Consider the following 24506-nt stretch of genomic DNA (forward strand, 5'->3'; position numbering starts at 1 on the left):
CCAAATCAAATCTAATTGCAAATATTGTACTTGGCAAAGCTGTATTACAATTATTTTATAAAAGCAGGATTTAAATTATGAAAAATTTCAATTAACATTTGTGATGTTTGAAATGGGCCCTACAGGATGTATAATAAAATTCAATAAAACTCATAAAATACCCACCCATAATATTAATATTGAGCATTCATAAAAGCAAACAGAGTGCTGCCCTTATATATTTTTTTTTAAATAAACAACTTTATTTATGTAAAACACATACAACACAAAAAAAGAACTGTATATTTTCATGAGCAAATCTCAAACTTCCAATTTTTTTTCAAAGCTGCGCAACAAATGCAAAGCTTCACATCAGACATGAAGCTTTGCATCACCACTAAAGCTTCAAAAAAAAACTAAAGGCAAATTTCTGGGCGAAACGAAACAGAATATTAAAAAGGGCTTAGCGGGAGCTTCGCAAAGACCTACTAGCTACGCAGCTGCGGGAGCAGGCAGAATAGTTACCCTTGGTGGCGGTGGAGGGGGCTACGCTAAAGCTCTTGGCAAGCCTGCGCTGGGGTGGGGGTGTGGGGGAGTGGGTGGTGGACGGGGGGTGGGAGGACACCCCTTCCTTCCTGTCCCGCTCGGCGGCCGGCGTGGGCGCCTCGTCCCACAGGGGGGGCTGAGGCACGCCTGCACACAGCACGGGCGTGGGGGCGGGCACCAACACACACACACACAAGCTACTCGTCTACAAAGAGAGCTACAGCACACCAGCGGAAGCTACGAGCAAGCCACATACACCACCAGTTACCTATTCTAGGTCAAACTATCATCTATATTCGTGGATTGGAAAAATTTGCAGCTTCACTTCATTGTCTGATTTAGTGATCGGCAAGCATTCTACGTGTGAGGCTCCAAGTCAACGAGAAACACTCAACACTCAAAACTCAACACAGGCATTCAGCCAGTGAATAAGTGACATTAGCCCGCAAGTTTTTCCAGTCCCTATTTATAAATACACCTAAGAAAATGTTGAGTTGAATAATACATTTCGGTATGCACAAATGTAGTTCTACATGAACTACCTAGGGAAGCCAAACTTGTGTTTTAACTAGATAGGTATTATTTCTGTACTTCTGTCATGAATGATATGTACTTTAGCAACAGTGGGTTGAAGAAGTATTTTTCAAAAACAATTACAATGATGTTAGCTTTTTTGGGACATGTGTGTTAGAAGTTTTATCTCTATGTGTAAAAATGTTTAACTTTTCTACAATGTTGTATTCCAAGTACTTTCAATTCAGCCAACAGAAATTTAAATTTAAAAAAAAAAAAGTATCAAAATTATTGATCTGCATCTTTGTAATTGAATATAAAATAATTCAAATTTAAATGTATGTTTTAGTTTTGTAATTCTTTTTAAGATATATTGCTGCTAATATTACAAAATTATTTTCAATGGCTGGACATAATTTAAAAACCCAAACTATAATCAATATTTTTAATGCAACCTGTTGAGAAGTAAAAATTAAGTGAAGTAAAAATTTTACAACAAAACGTCTTCAAAAAATATCCAAACAACTATCTAAGATCACTTATGTTCCAGAAATAAAAGACTGAATTGTTCAATTTATAAAGCATCTTGTGAATTCCTTAGTTATAAAACTAAATGAATAAAATAAAAAATTTTCCACCACCTTCATACACAACTAAGATTTGAACTAAAAAAGGCACTTAACATAATTATACTCAAGGGTTATTTTATAAATTTATAATTGACCTCACATAACTTTTTAATTGTATTTAATGTTGAGCTCTCCAGAAATAATAGCAGACATGCCTGGCATTATTTCATTATTATATCTTCACAACAGTTTATATGTACCATGTTAATCTTCATCAAGTGTTATTTAGAGAGACCTCAAGATCAGAACAAGTGTTTAGTTCCACAGTATTTACAAAAAAAATCTCAAGCTCTAACTTCTGCCACCTATTGTAAACTACCGGTACCATCAACACTACATGCAGCAATCATAAGGACTATCTAGAGCCTTACTCCTACAAATGCAAAAAAAGGTGTTCTAATTTTTGTACATTGTTGGTCCAGAAAGTTCAGCTAATACTATACAGAGTGTTTGTTTGTAAGAAGTAAACTAAAAAAAAAAAGCAAAATTAAAAATTTTGAAAAAACCCACAACGTATGTAAGCATTGTAATCATAAAATGATTAAATAAATTTTTTGAAGAAAAAAAATCGACTTGAAGTGAGTAAGGAAAGATAAAAATGAAAATCATTTTAAAAAGGGTTGATTTGTCGCAAAGTACGTCATATAACATAAGCAACTAAATATGACTTTTCTTAGTGCTTCCTACCTTTATGTACTTAGGTATTTGTCTGTTTGTAGAGACTGACACAGCAATAATATCAAATATTGGAACCACACATATTCACCTACCTATTAATAAATGACAAACAGAAGACAATCCGTCGGGGATGCCAATAATATACACCACCATTCTAAAAAATCATACACTAAACCTGAATAATATCAATATTGAACATTCATAAAAGAAAACCTGAGTACGCACGCACGCACGCACGCACGGACGCACACACACACACACACACACACACACACACACACACACACACACACACACACACACATACATATATATATATATATATATATATATATATATATATATATATATATATATATATATATATATATATATTATAGTAACCAACCAACTCAATTTGTGCAAAATATACACAATACACAAAAAGGTAAAAATTTTCATGAGAGATTCTTAGGCTTTCATGTTTTAAAGCTCTACACGCTTCACATCAGATGTGAAGCTTTGAAACAAAACCAAAACTTCAAATAAAACAAATACATACCAAATTTCCTGTCCAAGTCAAATTGAATATTAAAAAGACCTTCAATCAATTAGCTTGGTTGAAGTTTTACACAGGCCTACAGAAATGTGACCTGGCAGCCAAGATCAACAGCCTGAATCCACTAGAAATCATCTCAATGCAAGCAGTTCAATTGGTGACGGATTACAGAAGGTTCCGAACTATAGAATGTCGGATTAACAGGGTTGGAAATAAACCAAACCACCTGGTTTGTTTTTGGGACTGAACCAAGTTTTTTTAGGTTTAAACCAGGTTTTTTTTATTACCTTAGTTATTTTGGTTCTCAACATGTTCAAATGAAAGCCATACAACCCCCCCCCAATTTCTGCTACCCATGTTGAACCATAAATTTTATAACATCAAAGAACTGAAGACCAGCAAATATGCACATCTGACTGGGACTTAACCACAGACAGGGTATTTCCCCACAGGAGGAGGATTCTCCACAGTCTGGGATTTCCCACAGAATAGGATTTAACTAGTATTTATTATTCTTAAATTCAGAGGAGTATTTTGCTGGGTATGATTTGCAACATATTCAAATAATTTATATGATAAGATCTTCAGTAGTAAATAATTTTTTGTACCTGTAAATCACAAGAAACATTAATGACCACTTTTTTTTTATTAGAGTGGATTTATACCTTTCATTAAAAAAATATATTTATTCTATTTCAAAAATACATTATTTAAAAAAAACTTTTAATTTTTTATAAAAACCACTTGGTCTGGACCGTGTTTTAAACAATTGTGGTTTAAATCACCCAACTCTGCAGCTTTATGACCTATTATTACTGTACATACATACAAGTGAAATACACAGTACTTTAAAACCAGGTATTTTGTAATGAGAAACAACTGCACTTCAATACTGAGCCACAACCGAGTTAACCCAAAACTGTAACAGAGTATTGATATGTTAAAACTATAGCCACCAATAACCTCCTAAATCCACAGTGCTGCCAAAACCAGTAAAAAAAAATGATACCAAGTCAGACAAAAGATGCAACTACAATCTACAATTTACACAAAAGAATGAATGCACAAATTAATTTGTACACACCTGATTCCCAAGCTACACCACTCTTCAAGGGTACACACATGACAGTTTTAAAGGAAGGGGGGAGGAAGGGGGCCTAGACCTGGTGTTAAGGAGTATTTTTAATATTTTGGAAGACGAATGGTAACTTGTCAGTATACATTAAAAAAAAGCTATATAAAAAATATTTATGTGTTGAACCACTTCTACTTAATACCCAAATTTTAAATAATTTTCTTGAAAGAAAAATGCCTGACGACACAGTATTTTTTTCCTTTCCCTGAGAGCTAAGGGGGAGAGGGGATCTGCCCCCCCTTGCCCCTGGGAATGGGTGCCCTTGCCATTCTTCCTTCTAGGGAGAAAACCAATCTCTTGAATTTTTTTTCAAGAGGAAAACGTGGCCGACTTTGCTATGAGCTTATGGGTTTAGCAACGGGTTCTATAGCTAGAGCAAAGGTTTTATGGTGTTATCAATAAGCAATTTCCATTACTAGAAACAGTGGATTTTGTTTTTATCGTCATAAAAATTAAAAACACAAGTAATAATTAAATCAGTACACATAGCACAATAACGTCAACTGCTTCAACAATTTGTGGTAAAACACTTTACTTTTTGTCAAAGTCTTTATTTCATCAATGTGATTAATATGAATCAAAAAATAAATACGTAGAAAAGCCCCAAATCATCGTTATTAGTGGTGCACCGATGCGGATACCGATGAATCGTAATCGGCGATAATGGGTACTTACCGATTAATCGTAATCGGCGATTATCTTAACGATTACTTTGCCGATTATTTACGTCCCGGCGTAATTAAGTAGGTTTTTACCGTGTAATATTTTGTTACAGATTTTAGGACGAAATACCGTAATATTTGTATATATTACAAAATTCATCTAACTCCGTCATATCATAATTACAGATATTTCGTTAAGTTTAATAAATCTCATTGCCTCGAACAATAAAAAAAACATTTTTCCTACACGTTTATTTACGTTTCGTCTTTAGTTTGTTTAGTGGCCTTGTTCATTACCTATAGCCAGAGACGTAAAATAGATGTCACGCAATCAAAATACCACAAACAGTTGCAGTGGATTCTATGACAATCGATCTTTTTGAGTCGTAGTAGCGGTTCAAAATCGTGGTCCCGATACCTTCTAGAGTTTATCACTGCATTTTACCAACTCGTTATGTGCGTCTTTGGTAACATTATCCGTTGTTGTGTTATTTGTATGTGACGTGAAAAGTGAAAAAGTATTTATAATTTTATATATTCAGTCAACATAAATAAAATAACATGTGCTAGAATTTGTTTTTAGTCATTTTTATATAATTGTAGTGAGATGGCGAGTAGGGACGAAAAAAAATGAAGTGTGGAAACATTTTTCTATAAACTCAAGTGAACAAAATAAAGCAGCATGTTTACATTGTTAAACGGTAATTTCTTGATGCAACCTTATGTGATAGTCGATAATAATGCTAGTTTTCCGCAACAAAAACTTACCCATTGTAAATTACAATTATTAGACTGTAGTTCAAGTTGTTTACAATAACAAATATTTAAATAGAAGTTAATTTAATTTACACTTTGCAATGACTTAATAGTGTATTTTATATATTTTTATACTGTTATTATAACTGTATTCTCAATTTTACCTAATCTTGTTATTAAATTCACATGGGAATAAAAATTTTTGTGTACATTATTACACTTAAAAAAAATTTCTTCATTATAATCGGTAACTGAATCGGTATCTGCCGATTATTGCTCTCATAATCGGTAATCGAATCGGTAATCGGTAAAGTCATATTGGTGCACCACTAATCGTGATGTTACTCTTTAAGCCTTCGGCCACATCTGTACGGTATGTGTATAGTATGCCTTTATGTACTTTACTAATAAACTAAATAAATGATTTTACTCAGCACATGATAAGTTTCTAAAATGAATTTTATATTCTAAAAGACAAAACGAGGTAAGTCAGGTGAATTTCTGTGAATTTTATGTTTTCATTTGCATCTCTGTGTTTGGCTGTGCAGCGGTCGGAGCGGGGCCCACCCACCGAGGAAGGCGTCCACCAGGCCCGCCACGCCGCGGACGGCCTTCAGGAAGATGTCCGGGAGGCCGGCCAGGCAGGGGTGCTGGCACGGGTCCACCACGCTCTCGCTGGTGATGGCGAACTGCAGGAACTTCTGCGTCTGGCTGACGGCGGCGGGGCGCGACAGCACCACGGGGCTCCCCAGGCAGTGCAGGAACCTGAACCAGCTCTGCGCGATGCAGTCCCGGGTCATCCCCGCCGGGATCAGCTGGGCGTCGTCCTCCGCTGGAGCACAAGGGAGGAGGCCCCGAGTGGTGGCCGTGTGTCTACAAACGCATCAGCTGTACCTGTATTGCAGGTAAATGTCAATTCACATCATTAGATTTGTAAATTGAAGATTGGTTTCGGACTTTTAATATACAGTATAAACATATTAACCGGTAACATTTTGATATAATTTTCTTCGGAACAGCTTAACTACAGTCGTTAATAAAAGCAGGCTAGAATAGCCGATACAAATATAAACAAAGGTCCGCCATATTTGTATGTGAAAATCAGGAAAAAAAAATGGGGAAATAAACGGCTTCACGTCTGACGGCTAATGCTCCATCTGTATCCTTTCCTAATCTCTGGGCGAGATCCCCGCTTGCACTCACCCCTACTCAACAGCAAGGGACTATGGCATTACGCTTTCAAAAAACTAGTCATAGGTGGAATACCGATTTTCTCGAATACGAATCTTGAATTCGAATCCCAAAAAGTACCTCAAATCCGAATCTAGGTCTCAAGTGTGAAAAATGAAATAATTACAAGAAATGAAAAATATTAACTATGGTGTTGAAACATTAAACACTTAAGTGTTTCCTTCTTAAACTAAGTTTCCACAATCAATACATATTTTAATTTTATTTACACAATTACATGTTAACATGGTAACAGGATAGGTATGAATAACAAAATTCAAGTAATAAACTTCGGAGATTATCAGTCTTGAATTTTTTAATTTGCTTTATTACATTTATTCTAATTTTCTTCCTGTAATACTGAATCCTTCGAATACTAAAGATTTGATGGTATTTGAGGATTTGATTGGCCCAACTCTAGTAAAAACCAATATTCACATGTAATTTAAGTTTAGGGAAGCTTTTGCATGTCACCTCATGTAATGACCACAATTAAGGTTAAAAGTAACTGGTGTACAATATAAATATGTGAAAAAACAAATTTTAGTATAGTAATGAAAATGATCAGAAATTACATGCTACAAGTCATGGCAAGTACAAATTATTGATCCCACATTTTGTCAATTTTTAACTACTACACTGGACAGTTTTCTATGCCAATGATTAGAGATTTTTCTTTATTACAATTTTTTACCTGGATTTTTTTTTGGCATAAAAACCTAAAATTTTGTGCATTTTAAGAGGTTAAATCTGCTAATAGTCTTACATGACAAATTGTATTACATGACAGCTTATATGCCAGAAATTGTGTTAAGTGGAAATAATGATTTAAAAAACACTAAAAAATTAACTAAGTGTAAAATATAAGAGCATAGAGAAATTTACTTGTATTTTCAAATAGTAATTTTTGCTTTTTAATATATATGAGATTTTATCTTAAAAATTTAATTCTTAAAAAAGATTTTAGAGGCAATTAACATAGTTAAATTATAGAGCACACACATTAAATGAAGAACATTCTTTGAATGATTCTTGCAATGCAGAAGATTGATTTACCATAATGTGTTGGAAATTGCTGGTTCACCATGGTCGTTACAGAAGAAAACATCAGGTGGGCATGGACAAATAAGGGGCTAGGGCTGTGAAGATCTACCCCTGGCCCGCCTAGGATTTGCGGTGGTTCGCTACAATATGGAAGATATATTAAGACGTTCGGGTAAGGTAACAAGTATGCACTGGGATACAACCATAAACTAACTCGCAGACCATATTCCAGAACATTTCAAAACCCAATCCCAGTAAGGAAACATATAGGTATAGGCAATCATTTTAACAACCAGTACCCTGCACGAGGCTAGAAACTGGTTTCAACGCATTTCCACCTATGTTTCGCAACCATTGATACAGTTGGTACGGCAAAAATAAAAGCAGCAACATCACACAAAAAAGAACCATTTTTTATAGTTTTCTCAAGTGCTTTTTTAAGTTGCAATTATTTCTTGTTATCATTAATGTGTCCAAAATGTATTCCAGGATAATATTGCTATCATAAAGTTTCATTTGACACACCAACACGCTTGGTACATCTCCAGATGGTCACAAAAATTACTATAAACAAGTTAATGACACCAGATGCTGTTCAGCCATCTGGACAAAATCAATGAAAAAGTGAGCTCTGCCCATGCACATCACATAACACGTAAAACTTGAAGCATAAGACATATAGCACTTTGTGTCAAACTTCCAATCTCAATTTTCTGGGCCAAAGATTGGAGCCTTTTCTTGATTGCAACATTTACTGTATTTTTATGAATAAAACACAGAAAATGTTATGCATTTATAATGTTAAAGCTGTTAGTAACCTAACATGCCAGGTTGTATTATGTGACATATTATATTAGGGAACTTATGTTAAATGTTAAATGCCAACTCATATTTTATTAATTTTATTGCACATTCATAAAATAAAGAATATTCTTTAAATGACTTTTGCACAGCAGAAAATTTACTGAACAAAATAAATTGGACGTACGCTATTGCTGATTTACACTGGTTGTCATAGAAAATACCTCAGCAATGGAGAACAAGTCAATATCAGCTTACGTCAAATGTTACATGCTTAGTCAAAACACAAAGGGAATTTGGTCATAAAAAATACAGCACAAAAACAACAAAACAAGCTGACAACGAGATGGTAAAAACAAGGCCAGTAAATACAGAAATATAACAACTTTGGACAATACAGCGATGCACAGATGAACCCAGTAAGCATTCTATGATAAAACAGTTGGCATCTACTCCTGTTATAAAGAATGTTAACCCCCTTTTCAAAATATCAGCACTGTAGCTCTCTGGTGGCTCGGGAAAGAACGACATGAGAATGTTGGTTGCGTGAGTCGCTAGGGGGCAGGATGAGCTTGACAACCTCTCAGAGGTCAGAGTAGTTGATAATTTCGCCACTAGAGGTCAGGGGTGGTACGTTTGAATACTTGAGATAGGCCATCGCTGGCCGGGGTTAAGCGCACCAGTCTGGGCGGTGATTCATGGAAAAGAGGGAAGGGGCGGTGGGAACAGAGCTCTACTGAGCCAGGAGACATGACTGTGGGTTTGGTAAAACGACTCATGAGCATGCCTTGGAGTGCTCACCTCAGGAGAGCTTCGAGAAACTCAGGGCCCTGCGAATATGCAGCCACAAGCAGTCCTGACCACGGCGACAGGATGTGTTTCAGTGACCAGACGTGCCCCAAAGCGAGGATAAGAAGAGCCTGAATGCTGCCCTCGCCGAGGGTTGGCAAAAATCAGATACGGCGCTGGAAACGAATTGGGGAACTAGCCTGACAAAGATTAAGTGGGAATGCGCAGTGAGTGGAAAAAGTTTAAGTTTTAGCTACAAACTTACTGCTAAAATAATAATTCAAAAATTCAAATTTAAAATTGTGCAAAAAAAAATGGTAATAGGCGGCACAGCACGTGACACAAGGAACTCACATATCTTGAGCTCGGGGAAGTCTGGTCCGTAGGTGAACTCCAGCAGCTTGGCGGTGAGGGCGAGGTTGACGCGGTTCCACTGGTCCACCAGGGCGACGCGGTGCCTCCAGTTCATGCAGGTCTCGCGCAGGGTCTTCCAGAGCGGCGGGGAGGGGAAGCAGCGCGCGCAGCCCAGCAGCCACACCTCGAACAGCACGCTCAGCACTCGCTCGCACAGCTGGTCGCCGATGTCGTCTGCGGGCCCACCACTCTCCAGGGTGACACAGGTGGGGACATGTGGAAGTTACAGTTGAAGAGAGGAAGGAGGGATAAACAGCAAGAAGAGATGGTAAAGAGGAGAGTAAGGTAAAAACAAAATAATATGACTAAAGGAAAGCACAAAGAAAAAGGAAACAGAAGATAGAAAGCAGGAAGAAAGGACGAAACCGGCTAAATTAAAATAAATAAATGGATGAGTGGCAAGAAGAAAGAAAGAAAGAAAGAGAAGCAAGGAAAACTCAGCAAAGAGGTAAGGATAGAATTTTGTGTTGCATGAGAGACAAAGATAATTAGGGTTAATTATTGCTACTTTTATAATCTGTACTGTAAATACTCAAAAAAATGTATAAACTAACATTATTAAAATCACAAAAAAGTTTCTATACAAAATAAATAAGATAAACATTAAAAAATAACTTTGATACAAACCAGTGCAAATGGAAAATTCTATTTAGAGAGAAAACTTTTCAAAATATAAAAAAACTTCAGCCAGTTTTTTTACACGTATTTGTAGGCTGTACACTACAGCACTCAAATTTCCTTGACTTACTTCATTTTCTGCTGTTAGCACTCATAACTTTGAAATAGCTCTTAATGCCTAAAAGGTTAATAATAAAATAGCAAGGTGCAACTGCACATCAAAGTTGTGTCATAACTCAATTTGAAAATGCTGGTTCCATTTAATAACACTATTTTTTTTTGAAAACTAATTTCATGAATTGAAGTGACTGTAAGCATTTTATTGATATACTAATGGTCATAGAATGTATAGAGCAGGTGTCACACACTATCTCTATAAACAAAATGAACTTATAAAAATAAAAACAATAACACTGAAATCTCCTCTGTTTTAAAAACACAATTGTACCGACCAATAGCACACGAGGACACTGTACCTCTGATGGTGGGCGGGGCGAGCAAGGTGTCGTTGATGGCCAGCAGGAACAGCAGAAGGGCCTCCCAGGTGTCCCTGGTCAGCACGGCGGAGGCCTGCGCCACGTTCTGCAGGGTGCGCAGGACGCGGTGACACAGCACCGCTTGGCGGTTCACCGTGTCCACTCCTGCCCCCAAAAGCACGGCCATCAAGTCTCCTCCGACACAGCTTTCACACACCAAACCCCGAAGCATGTGGCCCGCTACACAACTATGTGCGCACTAGCATTAGCAAGCACACATCACAGAGACCGACCCTTTCAACTTCTATGTCCGGCTAGGTGTGCCATCTTCGAATCCCTGTTCCAATCCTTTGTCGAGACAGGCTCTCCGATCCCTCAAATTATGTGGCCATGCAACGTGATTCAAGAAATTGGGGAACCAAACTCGACATGGGATTGAAACAGGAGATTAAAGATGGCAAACTTGGCTCGATGTAGGAGTTCAAAAGATTTTATTTTAAATGAAACCAAAAAAAAAATTAAACAGTAATTTTTTTAAATCCCAATAAAAGAGAGCAAAATTATACGCTGGATTGCGATAAAACCAACATAAAACACAGAAAAGCATGTCAAACACCGCATTACACCAAAATTCAAGTTATATCTTGGAATTAAGCAGCATTTAACCAAAACTTAATTTAAATTTAAAAAAATCATTCAATTTTAGAAATTCTAGGACTGTCATTATTTGCGGACAAAAAAAATTGTACCAAAGTGAATGGATTAGAAATATTAATTTGTTTTAGTGTGCATCTCTTATTGAATCACTTTTAAACCACAAATGCTAGCCAATTTATTTTTATTGTTCTGAATGTATCTGTTTTACACCAATTTATTACAGATTTTTTGTTATCGTAAAAATGCAGCAATTTTTTTGGTGGAGTTAAGTATTACAAAACAAATAAAAACAATAACACAAAAACCCTCTGTTTTAAAAATGAAATTGAACTAAAAATTACATCATAAAATCTTGCCTCTAACAATAAAATGTTTTCTGTAAAATATCATCACTCACATGAATTAGTACCACATACATACAAATATTTTTTCCATACCCATGCTATATTTGATTCAAACTTTTAAAAGAACTGCTTAATTTTCTCTTCCAACCCACTGGCATCCTTCTAATGCAATTGGCACTCGGTTTAGGTTACGAAATATCAACAGAACATCATATAACAAAGTTTCAGTGGGGAAAAAAAGTTTTAAAATTCATACATTAAAATACACATTTTGGAAATTTATTGTTACATTTTTTTTTTCTTCTTCTTTTTATTTAAATTATAGGTCAGATATTTATGTCAACAAACTTATGTTGTCAAATCAAATACATATTATTTTACATTTTTGGTGACCAATTATTAGCCAATGATTGGCACATGTACACAAGAAAAAAGAGTCTACTTCATCTTAAATGTATGGTTTAGGTTCCCAATTAAAACATAATACATTATTACGACGGTAGCAGCAGATATTATTTAGCTGCTCGGCTAGAACTCTTTTTTTTTAATTCTTTAATATGATAAATAGGCTTCTGCATATCCTTTTTTTAATCAAATTTCAAAATGAGTATAATATTTCTCAAATCAAATATTAACCTATTATTTTTTTTGCACTTCACAAGTCTAAAACAATTTATGCAAAATACATAGAGTAAAGTGGTGTTTTGTTAGTCTAGCTGATAAGAGTAATTTAATTTTTTTTTAATTATAATCACAGATTATTTGTTATGTATAAAAAGGATTTATGTGGTGTGCTGCAGAAAATCAATCTATATTTCTCAAGAAATATTCATGGCTGCATAATTATTACATATTTTTATTCATTTAAATACTTTGTGAATGAGTCCTACTTGATGTATATATTGGCAATGAATAGTTAATATAATTTTTGATTGAAAGGTTGAACTGAATCTGAAAATATTTATGAATATTAAATATTTTCAAAAAATCTCAGACCACTAGTAATTATAGTGAAAAACGAAAAGTGGTTTTATACAAGGAATGTCCGGAAAGTAAGTACAGTTTGGTCATTAACAAAAAAATAAACTCATGAAAAAAAATTTATTGAAAGTTTTATTTTACTACATATTGACATCACATTTTTACATCGTTTCCATTCAGTTACAAGTACTTTTCACAATGCTCTGCCAGGTTATTTAACCCCTCTGCATATAAGTTTGCCGCCTGGAAATTAAACCAGTTGACAATCGTAATTTGATAAATTTTGCTGTGATTGTTGACTCACATTTCATTAAATCAACCAAAATGAAGCCCTTTTCATCCCAAAAAAGGTAGCCATCGTTTTTCGACTCGAGTAGAAGATTGCTTAAACTTTTCTCCGGAGATGTTTACTGAGTGCCTGTACTTAGGCTACACACATTGCGTATTTGAAGTCCATGATGCCTATGGCCGAGGGGTTCAAGAAACTAGTAGAGCATTGCGAAAAGTGCTTGGAACTGAATGGTGACTATGTGAAAATGTCATGTAGATACGTATGTAGTAAACTAAAACTTTCAATAAAACCTTTTTTCCATGAGTTTTTTTTTTTTTAATGAACAAATGGTACTTACTTTCCGGACACACCTCGTTATATACATATATGTATAGCAACTAGAAACTGATGTAAGATAGTTTGCAACACACGTACAATATACAAGCCTTCCATGATGGGTGTGATGTATATGAATCAAAATTCTAACTCTCAACTGTATCTCATGTTATCTTTCAGATGAATTGAATTCAATACAGGCACTAATTTTTTTTCAAAGATTAATTTTAAAAACTTCTAACCAACTATAGACCAACTACAATAGCACAACTACAATTGACAAAAGAGAACCTAAATTCCGCCCAGGTTAGTATGACGTCGTCCGAGCCTGCAGCCCCTTTGAGCCCGACATGCCACCGCCCAAACACCTCCACCCTCAGTTCATATTCAAACCTCCCGCTAACGAGTGTGCGTGTGTGTGTGTGTGTGTGTGTTGGTCACCCGGCAAGAGGGCGCTTAGCTGCAGTGCGCCACACCCCTATATGTAATTGATAATATTGTAATCTTTTCTTTCGCCCCTAAAATAGTGTCACGACAAGTCAGTAAGTGAGTGTCTTTTGTTTTATTAATATATTATATTTTTGTAGTAAAGTACGTGCAAGCACGGACAAGGACGCTCCCTAGCAGGCGGCGACGGAACTAACATATAACTTTATTTAAACTAATTTACCACATAAGTAATGATTACAGACGATCTGGTCGTGGATGTGTATCTGGTAATTTTATAAAGAGTTCATGTTATTTTCTATAATAACCCGGGGCACGCAATAGCTAGGATGTTAACAGTAATTGTGTTTGGCGCGAAGGGCGCCATGTTTCCTGCCGCCAGCCTTGTCTCGCCCCAGTCTCCTTCTTCAGCCGGCCGAGAGCAGACGTCTCTGCAGACACCCCGAGGACATCACCGCTGTCTCACCGATAAGTAGTTCTGTTCAGTTAATTAATTCAAATTGTTTTCTTTCATCCTCGGGGCCTCTCTCGATCGGTGGGGCTACTTAATTAGTAATTTCTATGCTCTCAGGAGTTTTTTAACCACTTGTGCTCTACGTAAAAGTTTGAGGCGACCACGTGTGTGATCCGCCTCCTCAACTAAACCGATTCGTGCCTCGGGCGTTTTTAACAGTATCAAGGGAGGATTGTATGAGGACGTGTAACGTAGAAGTAAATAAAACCAACTTAATTGAGTCACGTGTCTTTGTGTTCGGGGGGGCCACGTGGGTCCTTAACCCAGTCAGAGGCGTGTGGGACGCCCTAAGAGCCCACTGCGGTAAATTATAAGCGTGCCCGACGCTGAGAGCGGGCTCAGTTAGGGACAGGTGTTGGTTTCAAGATCAGGAGGGCTAATATCTCGCCGCACACGGGCTACGTAACGCCCTGAGTAAGAGTATCAAGCCGGGTCCACGTGCCCACTAACGTGGTGGCACCCACTATTTCCACCAATAAATCAGATCGTAACACCGGTACGCCCTCAAGTAGATAGAGGTTACCTAGACTGATTGTGCATCGCTCTGCGCACAATCTCAATTGCAGCACTGAGGTAACCTTCACTCTCCACCTTGCTAGCCAGCCTATACAACATCTATAACCTTGGAAGAGTTTATTAGCAACCCACTCGTCAGCACTTAGACATGCTGTCACTAGCTCAGTAGTGTGGATTACACTGGGCAAAAGAAACCTGTTCACTTGTTCACAAGATGTTTAGTTTGTTGACAAGTCATTTTTTTCATTCTGAATTTCTTTCTTTCTAAAAGTTTTGATTTTTTTTTTGTTGAAAAATAAATTAAACAATTCCAATAATGCTTCAATTCTAACAGTTAATTGTTACAGAGATGACAATTGTAACATTGTGTTAAGTCCTGCTACCTGATAATAATAACCTAACTTTAGTTAAGAATGTTTTAAGTTGAATGATTTTGTTAAAGGTTCATAATTATTTTATAATCATGTTTTAACTATTATGCATGCATATTTAATGTTGAATGTTTTAATTATTATTCCTATATTGCTATTTGTTGACTAGTTAAATTAACTTGTGTGCTGACTACGTTTTTGACCTTTTCTGGTTTACATTACTTCAAAATTTTAGAAGGTAATATTCCCAAAAGTAAGAAAGACAGGGGCGTGACACCCTGGAGACATAAGTTATTTCCCAAGATATGAAAAACAACACATATATGCATCACTGCATAACAATGTCGTAGAATGTTCGCTGGATTCTGTTTCGGCAGTCAATCAGAATGAATTATGCTGTGAGATGATGCGACGCTCTAGAATTTAATGGAACTATATACGTATCCACATATGGTCATGTGTCTTGTGATTGGTTGGTTGGCCCACGAGGAGGGGGGGGGTTGCTACCTCTCTTTGTTTCCACCTTTTTAAGGAAAGTAACTACATTGTTCAACCAGTTGTCACTCGATTGTCGCAGTATGCGGTTGTGTCATCTGCAACTCTCAGAAAAATTGTTGGTCAGGGCCAGGCCAAAGATAAACCTTGTATTTTTTCCTCTTATCTTTTGGACGTTACGTAACTAGAAAATCAACCCCAGGCATAATTGAAGGCCCCAGGGCAAAATCATTACTTCAGCTAAAAATTTAACTCAAGGATTTAATTGATGTATGCTTGTTTTTGTTGTTTTTATTCTCACAATTGAGTTATGAGCGACAGTGGATATGTATGGAAAATCATCTGGACTGGTATGTAAGTTGGCTTCTCCGATATTATTTGTTAGATTTTTGGTGGAAACAATAAACAAAGGCACAATTTTAAATAGGTAAATCATGGGCCGAATCAACTTTCAAAATAAAAAAATAATAATTTTATCCAGTCTACTGTGTTTCTTCATGCTTCAAGTGTTTAATGAATGTTACTGTCAGGTTGCCTAGGCGGGCCAACCATGACACTTAACACACTGACCAATAAAAAATCAGTAACAACAAGCAAAAGTCGAGAAAAATAGACCCTTATTTAATTTTACTCGCTAAAGCAAATTGAACTGCAATTTAGCTAGCCAACTATATTTAACAAGTTAATTCGCAACCAATGAATTCGGAAGAGAGTAGCTAGCATATTCCACAATGTTACTGACACTTAAAGTCAGTTTCATAACTCACCTTCTTCTAAAACAGTAATTGAACAATGTGTTAAAATACTTGCAGTCTTATTTTTTCGTTGATTCGTTGTAGAATCTTAAAATGCTAGTCGAATCCTTAAATAATAGCGGCTTGTTGTGTGTAAATTATTTTGACTGTGTATTCAGGTATTTTAATAGAAATAACTAATTTGTGTGGGTTTTTCATTGAAGAACTTACATTATGTGTGTGTTCTTTGGACGTGTCTTTAATATTAAGGACATAAGAAAACTTACTGTGAGCGAATGATATCATTATGATATTAAAGATTTTTCACAATTAATAAAAAAACTAATTGTTCTCATAAAAGTCTACTTGGATAGTGACATAGTTGGCTACGGGAAGACATGATTTATATTATCAAAAAAACTAAAGAATAATAATATGTTTTCCCAATTTAAATCTTTAAATAAATAAAAGTATGTAATATGCTGTAACAGTACATACTGATCATATTGTCAAACTGACGCTGATTGAAATCACACTAGTTAAAGATTAGAATTTTGTTCAGTATATTCTATAAACATCAAAACAGTAGTGAATATTTTTTTAAAACAATTAACACGCTTGCTTAGGTGCATTTCCCATAAGAGGTAAAGGACGACTTAACTGGTGGGGGAATCCTAAAAGCAAGGAGAGGTTTGTGTAGCTGCCTAAAACTGCAGGTAACAGCTTGGGATGTCTGTGGTGAACGAATCCCCAATGAGGTTTCCTCTGTCGGCCCAGGATCAGACATGTGAAAGTCTCGCACTTGACAGTGGTGCGCCTATCGCTTGGAGCAAGCTCGGTGAGCGACGACACAGATCCGGTTACTAGCCTGGACAGCTAGCAGAGGTTGGACGGGCCTCCACCGGACCACGGGTTCACTGGGTGTTTTGAGGGGTCCCCAGTGTGAAGTGGGAGATTGGGGTAGGTGCCAGCAGTGCTGATAAGGCCTGAGGACTAAGGACACAGTCAACTGTCTGGTAGGCCTGCGCAGAGCTTCAACTAAGCGAATCATTTGAAGCTCTTTTTAATATTCTGCAGCGGTCAGGTCTGCTGCCTTCAAACGTCGCGCTTCGCCGCGGGCGTTGGCGCATCTTTCCCTCCCTCCTTCCCCCTCTTAGTGTTGTGTATTGTTTCTCCTCGCCTCCCCTCTCGGGGTTGGCGCATGCACGCTGTGCCGCGCCGATTCCATATAAACAGCCGTCAGGGTTTTATTCAGGCGATCTAGTTAGTCATGAGCATGTAGTCTTCAAGTAGAGTTTTCTTTATCAACAACGTGTGAGAGCGACCTCGGGGGGAAAGCTATCTAATTGTCATATCTTGTGAGTGAGGCAGTGGCCCTTGCCATAATGTAATCCGCAAACTTTAACTGTTGTTTTTGCTGTCTAGTATAAATTCTCTTTCAGTTGCCACCTCAGAAAAATTATGTTTCAATTTAATTTTCTGTCGTTTGTTTTTTTTATGCATTTACTAATTTCTATTAATTGGTTACTCAGAACTGTTCTCCCCCAAGAAGTCGATAATGATATTGATGATGATGTTATTTATTAATATGTAAACTTTATCGCATGTAATATTTTATGATTCATGCATTTTTAACATACGTTTAAAGTATTTATTATCCTGTTTCTGTGGCGTAAGCCTTATAATTGTGTTGGTTGACATAACAGCCCTTTTGATGGTCCGTACAAGGATCATACTCCAGTTATATATAGGGACAAACTATTTAATCACTTAATCAGTTCAAACATTAAAAATGTTTAACTTTTTTTATTTTCTTCAATCCTGTATTTTAAAAAAAATAAGTGAAATACAGCTTTGCCGAGAACAATATTGGCAATTCAATTTAACTTTGCGAATATTTTAAACATTCAATTTGATATTCGCTTGCCATCAAAAAACTAGTATTTGCACACTGTCTGGTTAGTTGAGTAGATGGAGGGGGTTCCCGGTAGTGTCGATGCTATGATGGGTGGTCTCAGTCTCTCGTCATAGCTTGGACTCTATTGCAATGACACGGCTTATCTGTTATCTGTTTCCCGTGCATGTGGGTGGCCCCAAGGAGGTACAGATGCTGGGTTACCAAAAAAAAATGAGAGATTAAATTCACTTTACAGTTTTCCTTAATGGTCTATATGTCTTATGTTGTCATGGGATCACAGCAAAATCTCTCTATTATCCTTGTATTCCACCACCACCACCACATTTGCTCCAAGCACCAAGCTTTCTAATTTTGCTAAAATTAAAAGACTTTGTTAAGGAACACACACTAAACGATTACAAAAAACATGTCTCTTCCATAAGCTCCATCCTTTCAAGTTATTGTAAATATTATAAAGCAGTTGCAAAAAGTATTGAAAATATTTTTAAATAATTTTGTTAAGACAGAGTATACATTAATAGATTTTATGAGTTTGTAAAATCATGAGAATCAATAATACTGTTTAAGTTATAATCATTGTATAAAATTAATAAATTCTTTAACATTAATTCTTTGACATGTTATTTTTCACACCCACCACTGTCATAAGCATTCTACAAAATTATAAATATGTATATATACATTAATGAGGACAAGGGGTGATTCCAAACTCATGTCTAAGTTAATATACCCCACCCTTAAAAATGCTTTAAAAAGAAAAATAATTTTCTTTACATTTAACACACAAATCTCTAGCTGTATAAATGATTGCTGCTCAATTTCTAACCACATCAAAATACTCTTTAATAAATGGGGTTGTGCAAAATGTATGTGATTTGATTAACCACTGAACCAGTAGTTTATATATGCTTCTAACTGGCTATGAACACACAGCAATATTTTTTTAAATAAAAATATATATATTTTGCAACCTTCATGACTAAATTGTACATGTAACATCATCACCTGTCTTCAACCTCTTAACACGAAATATTCTCTTACATACTGCTAGAACATTTCCTGCATAACTGAATAAGTTCATTGTGTTCAAACTACTTTCTTTCTATTATTAATTTGAAAGCTAACATACATATGTACAATGTTCACATACACAGAAAAATATTCCATCAATTATTACTTATTACACACTGCGATTTTTATTGCAGCACTAATATGTAATGCAATATGCCATGATATCACAAATTGCAAAGCTCTTCACATTTTTCATCACTATACCAAGTACATAAAAGCCACACACCGCGTTTTGTAATGTACTAGCAACTATAATCTACCATAGTCAGCAAGAGCCCCCCAAAAAAAAAAATATTTTTTTTTTTTTACCTAAGTCCGAGTACAGGAATGGCCACACTTGAAAAGGGAAACAAACACATTCAATATAAGTACAGTCCATACAGGATTGCTACAACATGCTATAAAAATACACATAATACAAATTTGTTTGTTATTATTTACCAAACTTTGACTCTATAATGAAGTTTATGTAAGTAACCAAATAAAATTAATTCTGAGACAATAATCAGATTCAGAAATACAATATAAGAGTTATCAGAGTTGCAGATGTCTGATGAAAAAAAAAATTTTAGTGGTTTCTATATTTTTTTAACAAACACATTGTAATTAAAATTAATTAATAAATATAGTGCTATTGCAGTATTGCAGGTTTTATTTATTCAATTGTTTTTCCTTGCAAAATGTACAGGATATCTAACTGCTGCTATACATACGTAATTACTATAGGATTTTTAAATTTATGTCTTTCCCCATAAAACCTTTTTCCATTTTTTTATACCCCTACAAAAGATAACCTAACTCATTGAGACTCAAATTAAATTATACACCAGTACAGTTACTAATAAAATAGTGATGAAATTTTTTTTTTTTGCTAGAACTAAAAATTTTATAATTAAATTATTTTCAGGCTAGATTAGAGAATGAAGAAAATTAACCATTAAAAAAGAGTATGCATGCTTATTAACTGTATATCCAGATTGGTCTTATATTCGTATTTGGTTGTGCACACTAGTTGTACTTTTCTAAACTGTGTAGTTATCTCAAAAAATATATAAATCTTAATAAATAATAAAGTAACTGGAAATTACTTTACCAGCCTTCAAACACACTTAAGGCCATACAGCCTCCTCACTTTACATTTAACATGCAGGTTTTATAACTCAGAATTATAATCTGACTGAGGAATCAAACACCAACCATAGCAACATCAGATCTCCATTGTTTAAAAAAAAAAAAAAAAACAACCATATTCAATGCAATGGAAAAGAAACTATTAATGACAGAAACAAAACCTTTCTGCAAACAAAGACAATTATTTCACAAAACAGCGATACTTAGTAAAAACATTTCTGGCAAGTGAGTAGTACGTAACTAGTGATGGGCAATAATGGGAAATGATACATTTATTTAACAGATCCAATAACTGAAACAAAACCGATTCAATACGTACATTTTGTAAATACAATGAAGTCTCCAGATATTCAATATTTGTAAGTAATAAGTCAGTACCTTAATAAAATTCTTTATTAAAAGAATTTTTGGTAGTTAACAAAAACTATTTTACCACATAAAATTTTAGCACAGCACAATACACAGTATGCCTAACCAACACAACATTTTCAAGTGTAGCCTGAAAAACATAACAATGAAGTAAAAAATGCCTATGGAACTATAAACATGTAAAAAGAAAAGTCAGGTGGCACCTGAATGGATGAAATTGTACTTTATTTATGTGTTTAGGTTTCGACGAATCCATTGGACACAATTAAATCTAAAATCCAGAAAATTACAACTATCGGCCGATAGCGATGCTAAAACGATTGCTTCAGTACGTAAAGTCGGTACTCTTTAATCAGCATTCTTTGATTCTGCACATTCTGTAATCTGGCACCAATTGAATAGCTTGGGTACAAATTTTTTAAGGTGGATTCAAGCATTTTTCAGAAATTTCCAGAAGCCTTATATTCGCAGAACTCAAAATTTTGTTTTTAATCCTAAATGATTTTTTGCAAAGGAGATATTAATTATAGAACAAAACGTGATAACAAAAACCTTTTCCAACAGTAATACTGTTCGTGTTCATGTTCATTTTTTCTTGCCATACAGCTGCTCACTACAACTTGTTTTAAATATTAATTTTTCTTTGGTATTGCCATCATATCTAGATAAGATATCCAGCATAACCTACGAAAATAATTCCATTATTTTTCCCTGACTTCTCCACACAAAAATTTAATTTTTTTCTGATCAAAACATTTCTATAGAAAATAACTAGCGATGGGTCAAATCCCAATTTTCTCAAACCCGAATCTTGAATTAGAATCCCAAAGAATACTATGAATATACGCCTTGAATCAGAATCTAAATCTCAAGGGTCTAAATTAAAATAATGTACATGAAATTAAAAATGTTAACTATGGGGTGGTAAAACTTAACCCTTTATATGTTTTATTAATGTATAAAGTTTACAGAATCAACAGATATTATAATTTTATTTTTAATATTACATGTTAAAAGTACAATATCTTGGCAAATGGTAACAGGATAGATATGAAGAAAAAAGTAGACCTAGTAAACCTAGGAGGTTATTAATGTTAAATTTTTTAATTTAGTTTATTTCCTCTAATAGTTTCCTTCAAATCTTTTCCCTCTAATATTGAATCCTTAAAATACTAAGGATTTGATGGGATTTGAGGATTTTCGGATCTGACTGGCCCATCCCTAAAAATATCCAAAATCAATTTTTTTTAACTACATACTTCCTAAAATGGCCATACCCACTTATGGATTATTCTATGTCGTGATAAAACTGTTTACACAAGAATCCATGCAAAAAGTGTTGTTTCTTACATTAAACTCTGAAGCACCATCACAGACCGAATTCAGCCTCACACGCAAAATCAAAATACTCAGCACACTAGGATTGCAATAAAAAAAACAATTACTCCAAATACAATACACAGACTGAGCCTTTGTGCAATATGTTAATTTAAATTCCCTGACTTAACATGCGTTTCCCCAAACATTTCCTCAATTTTTCCAGAAATTCAAAATCCCCCGTCTATTACAGGTTTTCCATTTTCCCTGACGCTGGAATTTCTGTATTGACGTTTGTGATCCGGCAAGATCGCTAATCCTGCATTGCTGTGGTCTGAAACGAGCCGGACTAAATGGCCTTTACTGCACTACTTCATAATGCAAACAACACTTTTAGGGCTGGCTAGTTTTACCCCACCTCCAGCCTATTCCAGAAGCTAACATACGGCCACGACACCAATGTTTAACCACAACACCATACATTCATGTACGGTACGGGCAGGTGTCTGTCTGTGCGTATGTTGGTTGCATGAGTTACTAACATCTGGAGACTTGCAATCACTTGCGATTTTCCACCATTGCTCGAAACAACTTACTGGATTAATTATCATGATATACGGAGAAGAATATATTAATATCTATTTGGTGATTTTCTGATGGTAACTTCCTATTAATAAGAAAGAAAATGGTGCATGAAGTAATATCATAATTAAGTAATATCTTGTAATATCATAAAGCACTTAAAACAATTTAAATCCACTAGTAAAATTAATATAACACTTTCTATTAAAAAATTTAAATTTTTAAACAAAACTGAATACATTTTAGATTGATACATCCTTTTACATCCCCAAAACTTGGATAATTTGTGGTTCCTAAACGCACTCACAATAAAAAAGGTATTATTGTTTCGCAACAAAAAAAACTTCTAATTCAGAGGTATCTTTACATTAAAATAATATAAAAAAATAAAGCTCTAAATGTGTCAACAGAATATCTGTCAAACACATGCTACATAGTTCTGAAATATATGGTTGGTTTACAATCACCAAACAACGGCATTCATCCCTTCCAAAAATGTAACCCTGTGAAAGTCTTTGTTTTTGAAATTCTCATCAAAATAATTTATTCTCGAGAGTGAAATATACATGTCATTGAAGAAATAATAAAAATTATTTCATTTACAACATTTTTTTCTGAAATATGATGTGATTTTTCCCTTCCCAAACATCCAGTCGAGCAATTAGCTGCTGAACGATACACTGTATACATTGACAGCAGGACAAAATAACTGTTAAGTGGTAAAACTAAATGGGGTTCTACCTGGAGGTTAGTTCCAACAACAGGGTGGCTAGCAATCCTGTGATAAAAAATTCCCTGACTTTTCCAAGTTGATATTACTTGCTAATAACCATCAAAAATTAAAATTCAAAATTACAGACGACTCGTAGGCATACCACACTTCACAATTGCAACTACCAATTATTTTATCACTCTAATGTCGATAGCACTGAAATAAGTGTGCATGGTCGAAATTCTAATATTCTTACAAGCAAAACGGAATTTAAAGGGGTGGAAATTTTTTTTAACACTTAGATACGAGTTAGAAAGGAGGAAGAAAGGTTGTGCACATGGAACCGGCTAAAATCAAAATAGCTCTGTGCTACAAAATTTCATTTTTCAGTAACATCATCATTAAAAAAATTTCCTGACTACCTAAGAAATTACTTAACTGTTACCTGTTGCTGAAAATCCCCTGGTTTTTCCCCGTTTTCCCTGTTACATAGCCACCCTGTACAAATAGGAGTGTAACAGAAGTGTGGTGAAACCCGTCCTTACGATAGTTATGTTAATGTGATGTTTTTATGTTTATGGGTTGGTACGGAGGAGGAAGTGTTTTTTGTCGGAACATGGTCGGATAGAGAGAGTGTTTTGTTTTGTGGTTGTATTGCTGTTTTTGTTCATTGTTCAAGGATGTAGAGTTGTGTTATGGAGAAATGGAGATATAAATGTGCTGATTAAGGATTCAACGTCATTATCATTACAAACTTAAAAGTGGCGACGAGGATGGGATATTAGTTAAAGGAAAAGTGTTTACAGTGGTTAGAGTGTCATGGCGTTAGGCAAGATTCCTGAATTGAAAATTAGTGAGCCAGACACGTGGCCACATTACAAAACACGATTTTCATTTTTCGTCGAAGCTAACAAAATCAAGGAAGAAAAACA

The 24506-nt window shown here is 35.3% G+C and overlaps 1 protein-coding gene across 3 annotated transcripts in view; it reads right to left on the bottom strand.

The window, feature by feature from the left end:
• Positions 1-24506, bottom strand: part of LOC134538416 (ral GTPase-activating protein subunit beta) — a 159360-nt gene that overhangs the window by 121659 nt on the left and 13195 nt on the right. For 2 of the 3 annotated variants that reach the window (XM_063379719.1, XM_063379718.1), the window contains exons 4-6: positions 10809-10973; positions 9655-9888; positions 6008-6268 (exon numbers count right to left, since the gene is read on the bottom strand). In XM_063379719.1, the coding sequence (XP_063235789.1) occupies positions 6008-6268; positions 9655-9888; positions 10809-10973 (660 nt within the window). Of the gene's footprint in view, positions 1-504; positions 673-6007; positions 6269-9654; positions 9889-10808; positions 10974-19772; positions 19800-24506 lie in introns of all 3 variants that reach the window. The other variant, XM_063379717.1, reaches the window with a different exon arrangement.

Source organism: Bacillus rossius, chromosome 13, assembly GCF_032445375.1.
Source record: "Bacillus rossius redtenbacheri isolate Brsri chromosome 13, Brsri_v3, whole genome shotgun sequence".
NCBI lineage: Eukaryota > Metazoa > Arthropoda > Insecta > Phasmatodea > Bacillidae > Bacillus > Bacillus rossius.